At 47.5% G+C, this 20,124-nt stretch overlaps 1 protein-coding gene across 1 annotated transcript; it reads left to right on the forward strand.

Annotated features, from left to right (window-relative positions):
- The first annotated feature begins 40 nt into the window (after window positions 1–40).
- LOC115329911 (chitin deacetylase 8-like) lies at window positions 41–9,024 on the forward strand. Its single transcript, XM_040499097.2, has 3 exons — window positions 41–521; window positions 7,285–7,737; window positions 8,635–9,024. The coding sequence occupies exons 1-3, from the start codon at window positions 67–69 to the stop codon at window positions 8,993–8,995; spliced, it is 1,269 nt and encodes a 422-aa protein (XP_040355031.2). The 5' UTR covers window positions 41–66; the 3' UTR covers window positions 8,996–9,024.
- The last annotated feature ends 11,100 nt before the right edge of the window (window positions 9,025–20,124 follow it).

A 20,124-nucleotide genomic window follows, 5' to 3' on the forward strand; every position in this document is an offset into this window, starting at 1 on the left:
ACCATCACTCCAAAGCCTCCAACTTCACCAACAGCCCAGGCTTCAACAGCTCCAACCACACGTCCTATGACCACAGCTACAAAACTCCCAACTTCGCCAACAACCCAGGCATCAGCAGTTCAAACCACACGTCCGACGATCACCACTTCAAAGCCTGAGGTATCGGCAACAACCCAGACAGCAAAAGGCACCGAACTCCGGCCGCAACCCTCCGGTTCGCCCACTAAGACGTGCAGCATCGACAATTGCAAGCCTCCCAAGTGCACATGCATGAGCGAGAAACCTCCGGGAGGACTCAGCGTGGGGGACATGCCTCAGTTCGTGATGCTGACCTTCGACGACGCTGTCACGAAGCAAAACATGCAGTTCTACCGGGAGCTTCTCGGGGGTCTCAAGCGCAAGAACAAGGCCAGTGGTTGCGGCATCGCGGCCACTTTTTTTCTCTCGGCCGAGTATCTTGACTACCCGTCCGTGAACGAGCTCTACAGAGGCGGCAACGAAATTGCGCTCCATTCCATCAGGTAAGTTGGTTCTTCCGTTCGTACTCTTCAGCCAGAAAAAAAAAATACGGAAAAAAACACACAAAAAAAGCATGCGGGACGACAGACGTTATAACCCAAAATATATTTTAAAAAAAATCTACTTGAGTGATTTTTTCTTTATTTATTTCTTATTTATTTCCTTTGGGGGTGGGAGGGGGGGGGGGGGGGGAGGAGGCACGAAAAACGAAACAGTTGTTTTTATAGAATATCAGATCGGCTTCCCTAGAATGCAGCGGTCGCACAGAAAGTGTGCATTTCAAGGGTCAAAATGGCGACGATGGGAGAAGCTATAGCCGTTTCTTTCCCACGATCCAGTTACTTTAGTCGTAGCAAGCTTGATTGGAGCGCGCGCGAACAACACCGTGGGGCCAGCCGATTGAACGCCTACACAGATGATGTCGCGCCCGTGTGTCCATACATCTTTACGCCACGTAAGAGTCAATGCTGTCTAGATTGTCCCTAAGCGGGCAGTAAATATTCTTGACTTTGTCGTCGCAACATCGTCGTTTGTGAAAGTTATCGCTGACAACAAAGTGACGTTTCACAACTTTGGGAAGGAGATATTCCAGGCCAAGATATTTGCTTCGGCATTGAGGCGAAGATTGAATTTTGTGACATTTTGGAGCCGTGCGCGGTGTACGCTGCTTTAGAGCTCATCTTCCGCCACAGTCATCTACGCTGCCGGAGTCGCCGAGTGGCGGTGTGGGTAGTGACATTGGTAATGTTTGACAAATGAGGGGGCGACGGGAGATGGTGAGAAAAAACCTTGGGAAAGGGAAATAAAAGGGCTACGACCAACAAACACACACAAAATTGAGCGTCAGAAAGCGCCGTAGGATATATCTTCGGGAGAGAGACAGGAAGGGTGGGCCGGGGGGGGGGGGGGGGGGTTATGGTAGTGAAAAAAGGAGGTTTCCCCTTCCCTCGAATGTTTTATATATTTCTGTAATGCCTGTGTCCTATTTAGGGTACTATTCATATTAAAAATAGCGCAGGAAAAACGGGACAAAAAGACGAAGAACACAGGACAAGCGCTAACTCTCAACCAGCCGTTAAGGAATCGAACTTAGCGCCAACACTCAAACTTGAGGATCTTACCAATTCTCTTCCACAGGGCGATGAGACTCGTGCACTGCGCGCACTGCTCACATAGTGAAAGCTTACGCGGAAAAGAGCCCAATGAAGAAGAAATGTATTGTAAAAGCATGGTCTGCTGGGCAAGTTGGTAATTGCCATTCATATTAAAAATAGCGTTATTTTTAATATGAACTTTAATATAAATGGTATTATGAACGCTATTTTTAATATGAATGTTAATTACCAACTTGCCCAGCAGACCAAGCTTTTACAATACATTTCTTCTTTATTTGGGCCCCGCGCAGTGCACGAGTCTCATCACCCTCTCGACGTGCAAGGCCAGGCACCTTGCCTACTGCCTTCGAAAAAGACAGTGCCCACCGGACATTGCTTCCTTATTTGGTGCCTTGGGTCCGTCCACAGGGCATTAGAAAAAAAATTGTAATATCCTCAAGTCTGAGTGTTGGTGCCAAGTTCGACTTCTTCACGGCTGGTTGAGAGTTAGCGCTTGTCCTGCGTGCGTCTTCGCCTTTTTGTCCCGTCTTTTTTGCGCTATTTTAATATGAATGCCAATTATCAAATTCCCCAGCAGACCAAGCCTTAACAGTGCTTATGGCCTTGGTCTGGGGCGATAGTTATGCCCCTTACCCCCTCTTTCCACGCCACTGAGGGGGGGGGGGGGGGGGGGGAGAGGGCGTGAATCGCGTTTCTATTCGTCTCTCTTATTAGACGCTGTGCTTACAGGCGTTTCAGCTGGGCGACGGCAAAGAAACACAACACCCTGCAGTTTTCGAAATAATGGTTCTAGAGGTTCTGGTATTAAAACCGTTCGCGTTTCATGACCTCATGAGCGACCATGACAGACTTCCAAGCAATAGGCTCGTGCCAGGGCTCGTGGTGTGCAGGTGCGTTCAGTGACGTCCTATTACCGTCCCTACCCTTGACGTCAGGGTCAGGATTATCAGTTGTGAACGAGAAATTTGATGGTGCGTGTTCGAAAGTCTGATTGTTTACAAAAGACGCTTGCAGTCATCGCGTTGTTAAAACAACACCGTCACTATTGACAACCGAACATTACTCTTATTTCCGTTGATGTAAGCATAATTAATGCCACTTTGGCCAATCTTGGACAGACGACCACACCGACATTTTGGTAGCCTACGTGGACCCCCAATACTCCCTACTCAGAAAAAAAGCACTGCGAAATAATTTTATCACGCTGATGGGGGGACAGCTGCCCGGAGCCGAAATCCGCCCGTAGACAGACAGTGTTACCCGTTCACACGACCGTACAGGTACCTTTAGCTAAGGGGCCTTTATTCTCTGTGGCCAATCAATTAACGATCTTCCGCGCGCGGCCTGTGTTCGCGACCCAAGAGCACGGGCTGATTAGGCGATAGCAAAGGGACCTATGTTAAATGTACCTTTATGTTGACCGTCTGAGTGGGGTATTGCTCGGCTGGTTCTGACTACGGTGTAGTTCTGACCAAGCCACGTCGAGTTCCGAGAGAAAGGAAAAGAACGGCATGGACGTTTTTAGTCAATTCTCCTTCATCGACGGGAATAAGAACGATATCGGGCTGTCAACTTTGACGGTGTTGGTTTTAAGATGGAATTACCCCAAGCCTCTGCCGTGCCTTTTAGAGCCCATCAAACATGTTGGTCGCAGCTGGTAGTCTTTGTTGTGACGTCACACGTATGAACCATGGTCGTCTCCGCGCTCTCTCTCGTGCTTGGATGGAACAGCGCGGATGAAGAGTCACACTCACATGCACACAAGAAAGAGACAGACTCACAGCGCTGACTTACAACTCAGTCCTATATTTCTTCTTTCTCAAATCTTCAACTTCTTCACCTTTGCCATTAATGAGAACAATTTAATGTGCTGCTCTTGTTCGGCGCTTAGAGATTGAGTGGTAGAAATGTTTCGCCCTTCTATGAAAAACGTCACGAAGATAAACGGATCGCCGGGTTTGGGAGAAAAGAAAACTTTGCGGCGTTCTTTCGGCCACTCCTCCTGCTACGTCAAAGAGCAAAGAATCTTTGTGTTCCACAAGTTTAGCGACCCTGTAGTCGCTGCAGCTTAAGAAACACAGGGTGTGGTAATCTTCTGTTCACTTTAGTTGCTTTGCATTTGGTGCTTGGGTGTTCTTGTCAGCCAATGCTTCAATCTTACTGGCTGCGAAGCGATCATAGGCACTTGCCAAGCACGCCTTTCTGGGGTTTTCATGGACTATTTAGAAGTGAACGACAACCACGTCGATTGTCGTTTGCGCGTACAGTGCTTGCACGCTGTTAAGGTTGAGATGCATCACATAAAAATATTGATGGAATTCCGTTGTCGCCTTTCTTCCGTTCTGTTTCTCTTTCGCGGCGCCCCGCTTCCGCGACATTCTGGCGGTCTCCGATTTTGAACCGGAAGTACTTCACAGAGCTTCCCCTTGGGCCGATGAGCTCTCGTCACCTGAATTCTAACCTGAGAAGTGCGGAAACGTCTGAATCGCCGCCGTACGTGTATACGGCGACGATCGTCAAAGGGTTCGGATTGTTTCTAGTATATGTGGCGCAAGCTAGCGCCCGTTAAGGAAAAAGGTACAGCCATTAATATCCATCTATCCATCCAACATAATGAGCGATATTTAAGTGATGGAAATTACGTTCATCCTTTCAAAGTATTTATTTGATTCAACGACTGAACAATTAACTCGAACAAAAGAAAGCACCGGCGCGGTGCAATTTGCATCCTACTTGTGATTTTGACGACAGACGAAAAATGGATGCTTTATGTTTTGATATTTAATTAAAGTCACCAACACCCTAAGGAACGTAAGGCGTCTCGAGCATCTCATTATAGCTCCACTGTCAATCGGATTGCGGCATTGGCCGATAAGAATGCCGATGAACCATTCACGAGTTGAGAAGCGCGGAGATGAGTAATAAGGCCCCGCCCTTCGTTTATTGAGTTTTCCGTGACCATAGAGAAGCAAATATCGATCGTGTACTTCGGAAACATACCGTCGCGAAGAGACAGAATTAGTCTCGCGTCGGTGATTATAAATGGTTGCCTGTTGAGCTTGGTCGACAGAAATAGATGATGCTCGTGCAAATTCGTTGACCGACCGACTAATTCGTTAAGGAAGTAACCGATTAATTAAGGGAATTTTTTTTTCGGTGACCAATGCATTATTTTTATTAACGAGATGGTTGTTTGGTGATGTAAATAACGGGAAGAAGATAAAACATGAGGTATTTCGCCCAGATATCTTAATTAGACTTTTCGTGGTATTTGTATTCTAGTATTTTAGTTTTCGTGGTATTTGTATTATAGATTTTTAGTGCACCACAGTGGAGACTGAAAAGATTTTGTGGGCACAGAAAATAAAAATATTATTATTATTATTATTATTATAATTATTATTATTATTACTATTATTATTATTCTATTATCCTTACCAGCACACTCTACATCCCAAGTTTATTTGATTCGTTTTGCATCCCTAACTTTGGCGCGTCGTAGTGGCAACCTTTGTCTAAAATATGGTTCGTTCCCATGAACATTTGGTGAAATTGTCAGTGCGTATTAATTGTGGGGCCGATTTTAAAAAGTGGGCAGTTCTTTTTTCACGAAAAAAAAGTAGTAAAGAGAGAGAGAGAGAGCAAAAAGAAGTGAAGGATGTAGAAAGTTTGTGTCTCCATGACTCTAAATAGGTCTCCGCTAAGAAACATGCGCCTCCATGATGTGTTCAAGGGCTCCAACCTTTCAATTAATTTTAATCGTGTTTTTAGTTATGTTTTTAAGTAGACTCAATACACGGCGACACTGTCGTTTTATATGTTGGGCGTGTACTTACGGGGCGCCTCGGTGAACGGGCGGTAGTCACCACGCTCCCATTATTTTAGCACGAAATTCGCGACAAGATGTTATCTATAGGGGCGCTTTTGACAGCCACACTTGAGAACACCCAAGCATGCACCTTTACGCGTCTTTCAAGAGCACCATTGCTCCAATTCTCTGGTGCGGTAATACGCTGGGCAACAGGCTCCTCGCTGAGGCCCGAGAGGGCGAGCTGCTTACCCGCCTGTATCAACGAAAGTATGACAGCAACGTGACCGACATCCTATGCAGTGCTTGTGGGGAAGTGGAAGAAACTATACACCACTTGGACCTTAAGTGTCCGGCACTTGCACAGGCAGCAGACCTCAGCGCTCGCATTGACCAAGCCCTCGGGTTTACCAATGAGAACACGTATGTGCAGTGCTCAATGCGGAGACTCGAGACCTTGTGGGCAGCACATGGTTGAAGCTGAATTAGTAAACACGCTCCGCTTTCTGCCTTTTTTTTTCTTTTTTTGGTCGTGTCTATTTAGTAGACGCCCGATTCAAAGGTTCATAGATACTTTGGTACAAGGCATGCAGCCTAAAAAAAGAGAAAAGGCGGGTGAAAAGAACAGGTTATTTTCGTCGATTAAAGCACTATGAATTCCACTGAAGACGCCCTAGTGAACCCTTTCAAATCTTCGTCGAGAGACACTCGTGTCCGCCATATTTTAGGCATCGCTTTGTGCGCAAAGCGTGCGACTGAATCCGAGTTCACGTAGAACGGTGACGCGACACTCGTGCCAAATATATTTATAACCGAGTGCGCACCGAACGTTGACCAGCCGTCATGTCCAATGCATTCATGGAGTGCATGCCCAAAGCACGGCGGCCTCGGAGCAGCTGCTGAAAGAGGCGTGCATTTTTGAATAGTTTTCACTTTGAAAGAACGACGGCAAGAACGGTCTCGGTCGCGCACGCCTCAATATAGAGGTCTGGAAAGTGCGTTTGGTAACTTGAGTGGAAGAAACACGCTTTCAGAAATTCGCACCTCTGCCAAAGGCATCGCTTTGGTAGGCCTTCCGGGATTGGCCAGGAGCTCGCTATGACGTCTTTAACAAGATTTGTTCTTTTGTCGATGGATATGAGGGTATTGTTGGGTCATAAACTTTGACGATGTTTAACAAGAACGCTTTTATTTATTTATTTATTGAAATACCTTAAAGGTCCCATGAAGAAGGATGGTACATAAAGAAGGAGGGGGGGGGGGGGGAGCAAACATTTCGAAAGTAAAAAACAAACTAAAGCAATACAATTGCCAGAGCAAAAAAGAAAAATGAGCAATCAAAATAATTGAAGTAAAAACACAAATTTAGCAATAATCAAATCGAATCACACAAACCCACTGCAGTCCTAAACAAGAAACGATCAAACACAAATTACATATTAACTAAATGACTAGAAATAAGACCTCGAAAACGTTCCGGGTTAAATTCGGTGACAATAGAATTAGGGAGGTCATTTCACCACTTTCTTCGCATCCATGATCGCACTTGTCGTTTGCGACTAATTCTAGGTCAACTGGATCACTACTAAGGGAAAGTTTTTTTTTTTGTTAGGTCATAGGCAAGAAACATGGGAAGCCGCCATGAAATATATTCCGCCGCGTAAATTTTATGGTCTTTGCTAATCTCAAAGTTTGTCAGTCATGTAAATCTGAGACAATTTTATCATGATCCTGGGAATCAGTGGAACTAAATTACCTTGTCCAAGCTGCAATAACTTTATTAAGCGAGAGCGCCGTATCCCGCAAAATAAAACAATCATTTCCTCTCCCTCTCGCCCCAAGCCACAATACAGATACATCTGGAAGCTACTGGAATGAGCTGGACACGGAGAAATGGGAGCGCGAGGTCGTCGACGAGAGGAAGATGGTAGCGAAGTACGCCAACGTTTCCGAAGACGACATCAGGGGTCTCCGGGGTCCCTTCTTCTTCACCGGGGGCGACGCAGGGTTCCGGATGCAACACCGTCACCTTGACTACGACTGCACGCTGATCCACAAGCGGGACGGCCCAGAAGACGCCCCGGTATTCCCATACACGCTCGACTACGGCTTCCAGAAGCCTTGCATGGTGAAGGAGTGTCCCAACGACAGCTATCCCGGCCTCTGGAGTGTTCCCCTAAACTATCTGTTTAGAAAATATAAGGAGGAAGGAGTCGACAAATATGGGCACTGTGCGATGGCGGACGCCTGTACACCGATACTGGAATCTTCGGAGGACACCTTCCAGTACCTAAGGTACGTGATAGAAATAAGTTCATTTTATTAGCCCTTGCCCTCCCCGAGACGCCCAAAACAAGTAATGTGCAAACACGCAAAAAAAAATAATTCGTTCATTTCCGTATCGTCCTCTACATCGACTTCGTAAACTGTCACTCAGTTGTGCGTGTCTACGCACACTAAAAGAGCACCGCTTTAACGGAGTAAATTAGCTATTCCCTGGTGGAACACCGTAAGGTTAGTACAGCGACACACTTAGGCTGCTGCTGAGCACCCTACAAACATGATGCATGCGATGTTACCAGCATCCGAGGTATATTGTTTTATGAGCAACAAGTTTCCAAGCAACAAGAACCACGTGCTGTTCTCACATGCGCAGAAAAGGCAAATCTAGACGCAGTGAGCTTGATGAATTTATCAAAAGTGAAAAGCATCGGTACAGACAGGAACGAGTCGAGAGAGTCGAAGGAACTGTTTTCAAAGGGCGAACATCGTTTAAAAAAGGGTAACACTTCACCATACCCCCCCCCCTCTTTTGCTTTGCACACCTTTTTTTTAAAAAATGAAGGGTGCTAATGCCACCGCAACCCATGTTACGAATAGAAAGGGTGTATCGCTCAAAATAAAGGTGTTAAAAAGGTGTAACCGTTGATGTAAGTTTAGGGGGCAGCCTCTTTACACCCTTAAAGCCGCGGACACAGTGCTTATACAGCAGACAAAAGGCAGTCAGCAGACACGTTCGAAGCATGCACACGCATGAGGTAAACATGCTTGGAGCGCAGAAAATACGTCATCATGCCTGCAGCGACATCGTGTCGTTTTGTAGGATGTCTGAGCAGTGCGACTGTAGCTTAAGAGTGTAAAAGTTTTGTGTGTATAGTTTCTGATTCGCCAGTGTGTGCACCGTCGACGCAGGGACAACTTCGAGAACTTCTACACTACGAATCGGGCGCCGCTTCCCGTCTTCCTCCACGAGGCGTGGCTCAAGGACGAAGAACGAAAGAAAGGCTACCTAAGGTTCGTGGACTGGCTCCTGGAAAAAGAAGACGTGCACCTGGTCACCGTCTCCGAAGTGCTCGACTTCATGAGGGACCCCAGGCCCAGGACCAGCTACGCTCAGCGCCGCTGCACCAAAGACCTGCCCGAGTCCACGTGTCCGAAGACGAGAAACTGCCATTACCCAACGACGACGCGCGGAAAGGAACGGTACATGAACGTCTGCGGAACGACCTGTCCCACCAACTACCCGTGGATCAACAATCCGGACGGCAATTAGCGCCACCAAGAACCTAACCTCCCCCCTCCTTTCTTCCCTACATCCCCCTTCCTCTCATTTCGTGTTAATGGTCACTGGTATGCGCCCACTCATTGTCAATGCACAAGCGAATTTTGTCACAACAACTGTAGGCATTCAAAAAGTGCAGAAACCCATTTTTGGTAAAGAGAAGCGTCTCTGCATTTGTAACTCGACAACCAGCGCTACCACTACGCGTAGCGTCAGAACTCGATGCGAAGCACAAGTTCGTCTGCTTCTTTTGTGGTGACGTCAAAACGCCGATCTCTGATTAGCTCTGGCCGAAGGATAGTGGGCACCTATCGATAGTGGGCACCCACTATCGAGGGATAGTGGGCATACCTGAAGGCAAGCTGCCTTGACGTCTGCCCACTAACCTTCGATCAGAGCCAATCAGAAATCGGCGTTCTGATGTCACCACAACCCCTGTAAAAGAAGCAGACGAACTTCAACTCCGTATTGTCGCCAACGTCTTAAAAAAACGCAAGGAGTGGCTAGGTACTACCTTCGCTCGCGCCTTGTTAAATGTAGGTACCTACGAATAGAACTTACTATCCACGAATCCTGTAAATATATAAAAATGTGTGTTGTTTTCTTGATAATATTTTATCGAAAACTTAGGAGTGCTTTTACTTTTAAAATGCCTACCGACTTGATTTTGCCTCAAAACGGATACTAAATTAAAATAAATACAAATATTTATGGGAGTGGGTATGTTGACGCTGGCTCGTGTCTGTCTCTAAGCCCTTGAATGAATCTAGAATATACGCTAATAATAGCCATCGTCTTCCCCAATGACTGAATTCGCTGCCGCAACAAATCCTCCGGGGCCTGTATACCAAACCGCGCTGCCCTATTTATGCTCAGTGTCCGTGAACGAACTAATAAGCGGGGATTGTTTTTATGTAACATCTCTGACATTTTAAGTATCGGCTTTCTAGTATTCCCCCCTTTCTGTCGGATCGTTACGATCTACATGGGCACACTGTGTATTATGTGTTTACCTTGCACGGGCCAACATTGCGATCATGCTTTATTCGGTGCAATCATCAGATATCTCGTTTTATGTTGCGTGCAGCTCTTTGATTATATGGCTCGTGTACGTGATGTAAGATGTTTTTCGGCTGCCGAGTATAATAAGCCAGCAGATGTTCTTTGGGAAAATAAATAACTTATTTATATGTGTCAAGTTGTTTACAAATTGATTATATCCGCGATAAGTAGGGGAGCTTTGGGTGGTTTCGGTCATTTCGCTGGATGTGGAAGGTATCTCACGCTTCGGGCGGTTACCTCAGCGATGTGACGTGATGCCTCATTGCGAATTGTGAGGTTTATCTTTCCCGTTCGGGCACCAACTAGAGTCAAGTCCGCAGCGTTCTCCCATGACGTTATGATTAGAGGTGATCGAATAAGGGCCGGGCACTTCGGTATCTGATGTGAAGGCAATGAGCCTGAATATACAGTCGTAAAAAGGAAGCATTTATTGATACAAGCAAGTTTTATTATCTGAGAAGTCAATAAAAAAAATGGGCTAGGAAACAAATCTCAATACACAGGAACCGACCGGGAACCCCGGAACAACGCTGAAAATGTACGCATCGCGAGTCGTTTTGCCTACGTATACAGCCACGAGTGTTTTTTTTTTTTTTTTAACACGCGCATTTTTTGTTAGCTGGAGCGATAGCCACAGACGCAAACTACGCTAGGGAAGTGTATACAGGCAAATTGTTAGGGCATGCAATTATTGAGGTGCAGTGTGAGAACAGGGTGTGTATAATGATGCCTCGAGAAAGAAAGGTTCGTTTTCAGCAAACTCCTTTCGTAGTGTAACTAAATATATCACTTGAAAAGACGGATGTTTTATAAGCAACCTTATCCCGTGAAACGACAAGGCGCCGAGCAATCCAACATGGAAAGAGAGCTCATAGTAACAATGTAATGCATACAAAACCAAAGGGTCAAAAAAAGTGTTGCCTACAAAAACAATAAAATTTATTTTACCAATACTGTTTTATTTTATTTAACGACACATAAAAGTCACTTTGTTTGAGAAAATAGAAACGACCGAGGATGTAAGTAGGAAAATGTTTTCTAAGATTTTTTTTTATCTCTCCATCTTCCGTCTTTATTCCAGTTAACCAAATTCCCCCAGCGCTATATTACTAATCACAAACACATAAACGCTTTTGTTATCATTTACCTTCCTACGAATCATTATGAACCAAATGACTTTCTTCCATCTCAACACAAACATCGACACGAGAACCGTAAACCCTTCTCGCGAGCCGTGAAATTCCGTCGAGAAACGGAGGTCTTCATAAAAGTGAAGATACAGAAGCGGTAGTGATTCTATTTTGAAACCTATGCTTTTAAGCCTACCATACTGCTCGCCTACTTTATTTTTCGTATGGGGCATACGACAAAAAAAAAGGTATAAAAAGGTATTAACTTTTAAAGGTATCAAGCCCCCGCCATAAGTAAATTTGATCACCCCCACCTCGACAACGGTCAGGTAATGCCTCTCAACATCACTCGAGAGTCTCTGGACAAACAACATAGGACAAAAAAAGTCGTCGCGCGAACAAACAAAAAAATCTCAGATGAACACGCAAGTAGGACATGTGTTTATTAATTTATTATAGTTTTATTAATAAAATTTGTAAACGGAAGAAGCAAGCCAGAATGTACTGCGTACAGCCTAAACCATTTTCGGAAGCCAACCTGACGTTGCATAACCGAAGACATCGTCATGGGCTCGCTGGTGGCTTTTATGTATCTCCGCTTCTCCTGTAGCATCTCGACCTTCCTTGTAGACACTCGAATCTCACAAACACGCGAAAGGACGCCCAAACAAAAACGATTGAATATCGAGCCGAGGCGGGTGTACTTTTCGAGGCTATGGCGGCGACGGGACAACATCGGCCTCTGCTCATCGGGCGGTAGTTTCGTTTGTTCATTGTAGTGATTATATGCCGGGTGTTTCATTTTAATTCCAACCCATTTGTTAATATAAATTCGCTAAAGATGCACTAATACAGTTTGGGCAGCTGAGTTATACGTCCAGGGTGTGGGAGCCGAGATTGAAGGACGAGGCAGAGGGCACGTGACAGGCGGTCGGCGGAGAAGACACGAGCTGGCGCGAGACAGTGTGTGCTGAGCGAGGCTGGAGCTAAGCTGGACAAGAACGACGGAGCCGGGGCTGCCTGGCCTGGCCCATCGAACCCTGGAGCGGTCCACCAGCGAGGTCTGGAGCAAGACCGGTGGAAACGGCAAGCCCGGGCCATATGACCTGGGCTATGACGATCCCGGGGTGGTTCCGCAGCGAGACTCGGGCATTGATAGCCCGGGATAGCCAGGCTATGCAGCGCTGGCGTGGGAAAGGCGATCCGCAGGCCTGGACACGGACCCCGACTGTGAGCTCTGATCGACGGGCGACAACAAGGGTCGACGGGCCCGGACTACCGGCTCTCGACGACGGGCAACCGAGAGATACAGTAAACCCATTCGCTGTCTTCTCGTTGCAGTGTGTAACTCTCTGGGTGACGGGCGGAGCGCATACCGATCGGGCGACGATTATTAGTAGAGGGACCCCCATAAAGAACCCCCATAAGGGGGACATCATATAGGTGGCTAATCTTTGCGATAAGTCAGATAATTTACTAAACTTTCTAAATTGAATTTTTAATTAGTAAAATATTTACATGAATGAAACTAGAAATATGCTGAGCATAATCGAAAATCACTACATTAGTCAATTTTAGAACGATTTGAAGCTCGTGGGAAACACGGGGGTGAACTAAAATTACCACTGGTGCAGCAGGCGCAAAGCTAGCAGCGGCAAAACGCGGATTATTAGATTATCATCGCGTTTTAAGTAACACTAAAATTGTCTGATTGCGTAATGCGGATTCTTGGGCGAGTTGGTACTGATACTTTGAGAACATGATAGCGCTTCAAGACAGGGACGAGAGTAAGGACGTGACAACACAATGCACTAATTTCAACTGTTTAATCCTCAGAAAAGCAAGGGAATAAATACTCTGCATTATCACGCCATTCAACCAATCTCATGCCACGGCAATGCTCTAAAGAGCTGTGCTCCTTGTCGCCCAAATCGATCGACGCCTCGCTGACACATCGCTCCCCGTAGAATTTTTACATCGGTTCTGCCTCAATGATTTCCCTTACCGTCTTATGTCTTTTTCCTAATTACAGTGCACCACTTAAATTCAGGTTCGCACCCTCATTCATGCCAGTGCATTGATAAATGACCGTCTTGCTGTCCGCTCATTTTTTGGTTGTGTTCGCGCAATCTATCATTTAGACATCGTCCCGTTTGTCCCACGTACTTTTTGCCGCTCGTCAGCGGGATCTGATATACAACTCCCGCGCATTCAACAAACGGGCTGCGATGCTTTTTAACCCAGGAAACCGGTGGTTTGCGGTAAGGGTCCGTCAGTTTGCACAACTTGGCAAGTTTCTCCGGTGCAGAAAAAAAGCATACGAGCATTTACGCGGTTTGCTATCTTTTTGGGATTGTGTGCGGTTTTGTGCATGGTAAGGCACAACCGCCACTCTCAGGTTCTTTTGGGCCACATCCTGGTCTGGACTCGCTACTACTCGTAGCTTCTTTGAAACCTTTTCTGCAACCGACACCAGGAGCGTCCCCGGAAAACCGGCAGCCACCAAGCGTTCCGACTGCTCCTTCAGACCTGAAGGCACTGCATTATGACAGGACTTTCTAATGACGTTCACAAAGCACAATTTTACAATTCCTCTCTTAACGAGTGTCGAATGAAAGGAGTTGAACGCAACAGGGGCTTATTTGCTCTCGGTTGATATTACCAACACACATGTTGTTCCGAAAGGGTGAGCCTGATATTTAAAAACTGTATGACGTTTTCTACAGGTACTCCGTGCGGAAGCTTGAGGGGATCTAGGACGTTACTAAAAACTGTTAAAAGACTGTCCACCGCCGAGGGCAAGTGAGAAACGTTAAGGTAAAAAAAAACTAAATAATCGTCAACAAACCTAAAAACACTGCTACCATGATTCATTCAGGCGTTTCGAGAAGACTCAAAGGGCTAAATATATATCGCTCAGAATTGGAGCTAAATACGAGCGAATACACACACCTCGCTTCTGAATATACACACCGTTGCTCCACTCAACAAAGGTCGAGTTTAGATAAAATGTACGCAATGCAAGAAAGTCACCGACATTCATTCTCACTGCATTCTGTTTATCGATGCTTTCCTCTACGCAAATCAGTAGTTTGTCATGCGGTAGGGAATAATATAAATATTTTATATTGCCGTGCATGCAGCTCACTAAGTAGGCAGTGCACTCGTGGGCTAACGGTTATTGCGCATGCCTTCCACGCAGAAAGCCAAGGTTCGATTTCTGGCCGCGGCAACACATTTTTTAAAACTCTGATGTGATATTTTGGTAAATTCGAGTACCGTGGTGAGGGGGGGGGGGGGGGGGAGGGGGAGGGGAGGGGGAGGGGCTGATTCGAAGTAGAATGTTCTACACGCCGAACCTTCTACGCCGATTGTTCCAGAAGCCCACGCGTGAAAATAAGGGGCTCCGCGTTTTAAGCCGGAGTCAGTCTCATTCCAGCGTTCGATCTTGCTGTTTCGCCGCCATCGACGTCTGCGACGCTATCCTTTTTCTACCCTTTTTCGGGCACAAGTTCGCCCCATTAAACGTCTAGTTTGCTTCCGTTTCGTCGCCTCATCAAGTATCATTCGTGACAATACCTAGTGACCAGGCTAGGAAGCCATTGTCCGCGTTTGTATATAAAAAATCTACGACTTCATCTGATCTTTTGACCAAAAACAGATCGTCAATACAAATTGCTCCCAGTTTATCTTGCAGAGAGAATGGTATTGATTTCTGCCATATGCCTCTCTCCGAAACTATCACTCTCAACGGACAGTCAACTTTGTGCGTCTTAGCCCTGAACATCATCTGTGGGCACTCTCCTTTGCTTATTCTGTGACAACCTGCCAAATAATAACCTCTTGCACAATTTTTCCCTCCTGCCTTTAGCTTAGCTAAAGACACGTTCTGACGCTGGTTGAAAACTGACGAAATATCTTCAATGGCCTTACTCCCGAATTTGACTTCTGTTTGCACCACAAACCCTCCTTTGTTGTCGGCGGGAACGATAGACAATCGTCGCTCTTTAAAAAAAAGAAAAAAGACACCACACGCTTAACCGGAATTCAGGCCCTCGCGTGTTTGGTATTGTTCCTGGATAGCACGTCCACTCCCTCCGAGATACCAACCCAGAGCAAATATGCCCCTGTTGCCATTCAATTCCGCCCATTCGAAACTGGTTAACCGCTCATTCACACTGGAAGCGGATCCGTGTTTGCGAAGTGGTTGCGAACGGGGTCGTATAAAGATCCAGTACAATTGCACGCGCACTCGATGACATCAAGTGCGCGTGCAATTGTACTGAGGACTCCAGTAAAATGAACGGCACCTAGCGGGAAAACACTGAACTGGCAGGAGAAGGTCCCTTAGCGATTTCTGCTCGTCTCTTCTGGCTTCCGTGTTTATATGTTGTCGGTGGTTTGCGTGACAGAACAGTTCTACCGGTGACTGTGTCGTAACCGAAGTATCGCCTTGTGACCCAGGTTGCCCTGCACGCGACCTACGGAACCGCCTGAGCCAGACATTCTGCGTTTCTCAACGTTCATCAGCACCGTGGAAGGACAGGGGGCAGTCCTTACCTCGTCTCCACGAAGAAAGTCAAGCTTCTGGAAGTTCGCTTATCCCAACACATCACCGCAGGTTCGAACCGTCGAAGATGAAAAGCGGGGAGAACTATTTTGAGTTCAATGCTTACTTGCTGGTGCCCCAGCGTTGTGCGTTGAGCTGACACATGGCACGGATTAGACCGCCATATTTGCCCGATAGTGGCGCCCCCTATAGGTCGATGGAGTCGCGAATACAACCGCGTTCGCAACCGCTTTGCGAACGCGGATCCGCTTCTAGTGTGAATGAGCGGTAAGCGAGGAATTGTAAAATTGTGCTTTGTGAACGCCATCAGAAGGCCGTGTCATCACGAGATGCCTTCGGATCTGAAGAAGCAGTCGGAACGCTTGGCGGCTGCCGGTTTTTCAGGGACGCTCCTGGTATCGGTTGCAGAAAGGGATATAAAGAGGCTACGAGTAGTACCGAGTTTAGATCGAGATATGGCCCAAAAGAAACTGAGAGTGGCGGTAGTGACTTCAATGCACAAAACCGTACACACAATCTCAAAAAGATGGAAAACTGCGTAAATGCACATGTGGTTTTTTCTACACCGGAAAAACGTGCCAAGTTGTGCGAACTGACGGAGCCTTACCGCAAACCATCGGTTGACTGCATGAAAAAGCATAGCAGCCCGTTTGTTTAATGTGCAGAAAGGGTTGTCCATCAGATTCCGCTGACGTGCGTCAGAAAGTACGTGGGAAAGACGGGGAGATGTCAAAATGATAGATTGCGCGAACACAACTAAAAAGTGAGTGGACAGCGTGACGGTCATTTGTCAATGCACTGGTATGAATGAGGGTGCAAACCCGAATTTAAGTTGTGCACTGTTATTAGGAAACATAGAGATAAGACGGTAAGAGAAATCATGGAGGCAGACCTGATAAACAAAACTAAGGATCGATGTGTCAGCGTGGCGTCGATTGATTTCGGCGACAAGGATACAAAGTTCTTGGGAGCATTGGCGTGGCATGGGATTGTTTGAATAGGGCGATGATGTACAGTATTTATTCCCTTGCTTTTCTGACGATTAAACAGTTGAAGTTAGCGCATTGTGTTGTCTCGTTCTTTCTCTCGTCTCTGTCTTGAGGCGCTATCATGTTCTCAAAATTATAAAGTGATTTTGGATTACGCTCAGCTTGTTTCTAATTGAAACCATATGATAATTTCAGTAATTAAAAAGTCAATTAAGAAAGTTTAATTTATCATCTGACTTACCGCAGAGATTAGCCACCCACATAATAGAGAGTTTTAGTAGATCGTTCCGATACCTCCGATAGCCTCGATAACGATACTATGCATGCGCAAGGGAGGCGGTGGCGGAGTATCGGGATATCGTTATCGGAGTCATGGGAACGATCTACTAAAACTCTCTAATGTCCCATTGACCATATAACTCAACGGCAGAAACCGTATATGAGCATCTTTTACGAATGTTTCGAAATAAATATGTTCGAATTAAAATGGAACACCTGGTATATATAAACCTACCACTCGCAACCTCAGAAATATTTTATGGATATACTATAGCGTTTCTAATATTTTCGCGTGCGTGGCCGAGGGGGAACGCACGGCTCCCACGCGGGCGTCCGGGGTTCGATGCACGGCGTTTGAGATAGCGCGTATAAATCGATTCTACTCCATTTTTTCTCCAAAACTCGTGTTTACTTTTATCCACGAGCTTTCTTCCACCGTGCCCACTACCTACTATAATCCTGACCTGCCCACAGAAGAGTGTGACAGCCCGCGCATTGTAATGCAGCCCGCGGCCGCTGCGTTTCGTCACGCTATGATTTCGCGGTGCTACACAAAGGTCGTTTTGTTTTCTAGGGAATCCGTACATCGATCGAAGGTGTGCAAGGCGCGGCGGCGTTATCCGGTCCTGACCTGCCCTCCTCGCGGGCCTCGCGGCATCACGTCAGGCTCGTCAGGCTTAATCAGTGGGCACATGACAGATTCGAATTGTCATTAGAGGCGCCTAAACCCCTCGATGTTAAACCCCTTGACATGTCCCTGTTCGTTTTGCAAGTGGCGTCAATTACGCCAATGCTCAAGGTCCCTGCCTCGCGCTGCCCTTGGAAGCAAATGGTGGCGAGGCACTGAAATAAACGGCTCTTGGAAGCCAATGGCGGCGGAGCATTCGCTCGCGACACGTGTCTCGCACGTTCCCAGAGCTACGGTTGGTGGTACTTGCAACTGTAGTCGGTGAGAGGTCAAGAACGAAGCGAAAGCTCTATCTACCTCTTTCTACTTTAGCGGAGAAAATGTTGGAGAGGAAGCTAATTCCTCCCCGGCATTCGCTCTGCTTAAAGGGAAAGAGGTGGGAGGAGCTTCTGCCTCGTTCTTGACCACTCACCCACTATAGAGTTCAGCTGCTTTCGCACTCGTTCGTCTCCTCCACGTGGCAATGAGTCAATAAAGAAAAAAAACATCCTCGTAGCAAGGAGCAAAGACGTCGGGCTGCGGATCACATGGTCTCGGGTTTGATTCCCGCTGCACCTCTTGGTAAAGACGCGTTCGACCTGCTAATGCATTCTTCAAAAGAGCCTGCATCCACTGGCTCAGTCTAGTTTAATTTCCTGGTTTATTTCCTTGTAGGCCGCCTCTGTCGCACTGGTCATAAAAAAGCCGTCAGCAAGCATGTTCGAAGCACACTGTGGGGAACGGAAAAAGACGAGAATAAAGAGGACCGACGACCGGGGGGCGAGCGGGCACGCGGGGCGGTCGGAGCTTGAACACCGCGAGAACTGGTGTTCGTTTCCTCGTCTCCACATTTGGCGTCTTCAACGTGGGGCCCGACATCACCGCAGCTACACGTCGACACGACCAAGGTAAAACTATCGCCGCTTTGGCTAACATCCACGCCCTTTTCACTCGCTCTTTAAATGTCACGTAATACGTGACTGGCAACTCGCGCTCGAGACCAGGGACGAAATCCTGCCGGGGAGGGCCCTCCGATTGAACGAGACCCACATAAAGTTGGAGATGGATCCGATATTGCGCCGTTGGGGTCAGCTTCACCGCCAGATACCGCGCACCCCGAGTCGCGCGAATTGCAGGCGGAGAGGCGCCCCTCCCAGACACCGAGAGATGCCTCCCCTAACACTGCCGGTCCGCCGGTAGAAACCTTTCAGGACCAACTTCCCCTGCTTCTTGCCGGTATGAATAGACTACTGCAAGAGCGCGAGGCCACATCTAGACTTCTCGTACAGTCAGCCACAGATATGCCGCGATTGCGGCTAGAAATACCGAAATGCGCTGGATACGCCGACTCAAAATCAGTCGCCGACCTTCTTTTAGAGCTTCGCGACTATCAGGAAGCATCCGGTATATCCGAGGTAGCGCTGCTGGCTCCCGTCCTCCCGGTCGCATTGACAGGCAGTGCGGCAGACTGGCGCAGGAGGCAGCAATCGTTCTTGAACTTCGACGACTTTGCAGAACGCTTCAGAAGCGAGTTTTTATCACCAGATTACGCTGAACGTATCCGGGACGAACTTCGGGCACGGACGCAACACAGAGATGAATCTTTAGTTGAGTTTGCGCGCCCTACAGACGCTCTACGACAGGGCCGAACCGAGCGCTTCGCCAGCCGAAAGGGTTGCACGGGCCATCCGACAAAGCCATCCGCAGTTTCACCCTTACTTGCGAGGTCGCAGCTTTTCAAACTTAGACGCTATGGCACGGGCGGCCAGCCAGATTCAGGCTGACATTATGGCTGAGCTCAATTATAGACCACCTCCCCAACCTGAGGACTCTTTGGAACCCTCATGCGCCTGGTCAGGCAGGACACCCTGCCGGGGTGCTGCAGATGGCCGAGCTCAGTATCCCCTGCACCACCCTGGAATGATGCCGCGTGCGCTCGATCCGCACGCGTACGCTCTGACGCAAGACGCCCATTCTCTTCCCGGTGGTCGAGCCTTGGTGCAGAGACTCGATGCTCCGCAGCCAGAGACGCAGTATGAGGCACCGAGATGGATCACGGACCGGGACAGAACTAACTATACGGCTGCCATGCCCCGGCGACTCCAGCCATCCCAAACTTCGGAGCAGATACCGTCACCTCGTTGTTTTCAATGCGGTGGCGTAGGTCATTTCCGCAGAAACTGTCCGTCTTCTTCTACAGCCTTCCAGTCGGGAAACGAGGTAAGCCGGCGATAATGAGGGCTTGCCAGTCGCCGGCGAATTTTCAATCCAGGCCACAAGTCTCCCGCACCTTTTGGTCCTCACGGTTCCGTGAGGCAGCCCTGGTTACACGAGGAGACCCAACCTTCGACCCGCCTTTCCACGATCGCACGGCCATTAATGCTGGCCGGGTGAATCGAAACGTGTCCGAGGACCAGGCTTCG

The sequence above is a fragment of the Ixodes scapularis genome, unplaced genomic scaffold, assembly GCF_016920785.2.
Source record: "Ixodes scapularis isolate PalLabHiFi unplaced genomic scaffold, ASM1692078v2 PGA_scaffold8__174_contigs__length_109621045, whole genome shotgun sequence".
Lineage (NCBI taxonomy): Eukaryota > Metazoa > Arthropoda > Arachnida > Ixodida > Ixodidae > Ixodes > Ixodes scapularis.

What these genes read in the sequence shown, in the direction of transcription:
- LOC115329911 (XM_040499097.2), top strand. Translation starts at nt 67, where the DNA reads ATGACCACAGCTACAAAACTCCCAACTTCGCCAACAACCCAGGCATCA. An exon ending in ATTGCGCTCCATTCCATCAG is followed by an intron (nt 522 to 7,284) that starts GTAAGTTGGTTC and finishes TCTCGCCCCAAG; the next exon opens with CCACAATACAGATACATCTG. An exon ending in GACACCTTCCAGTACCTAAG is followed by an intron (nt 7,738 to 8,634) that starts GTACGTGATAGA and finishes CCGTCGACGCAG; the next exon opens with GGACAACTTCGAGAACTTCT.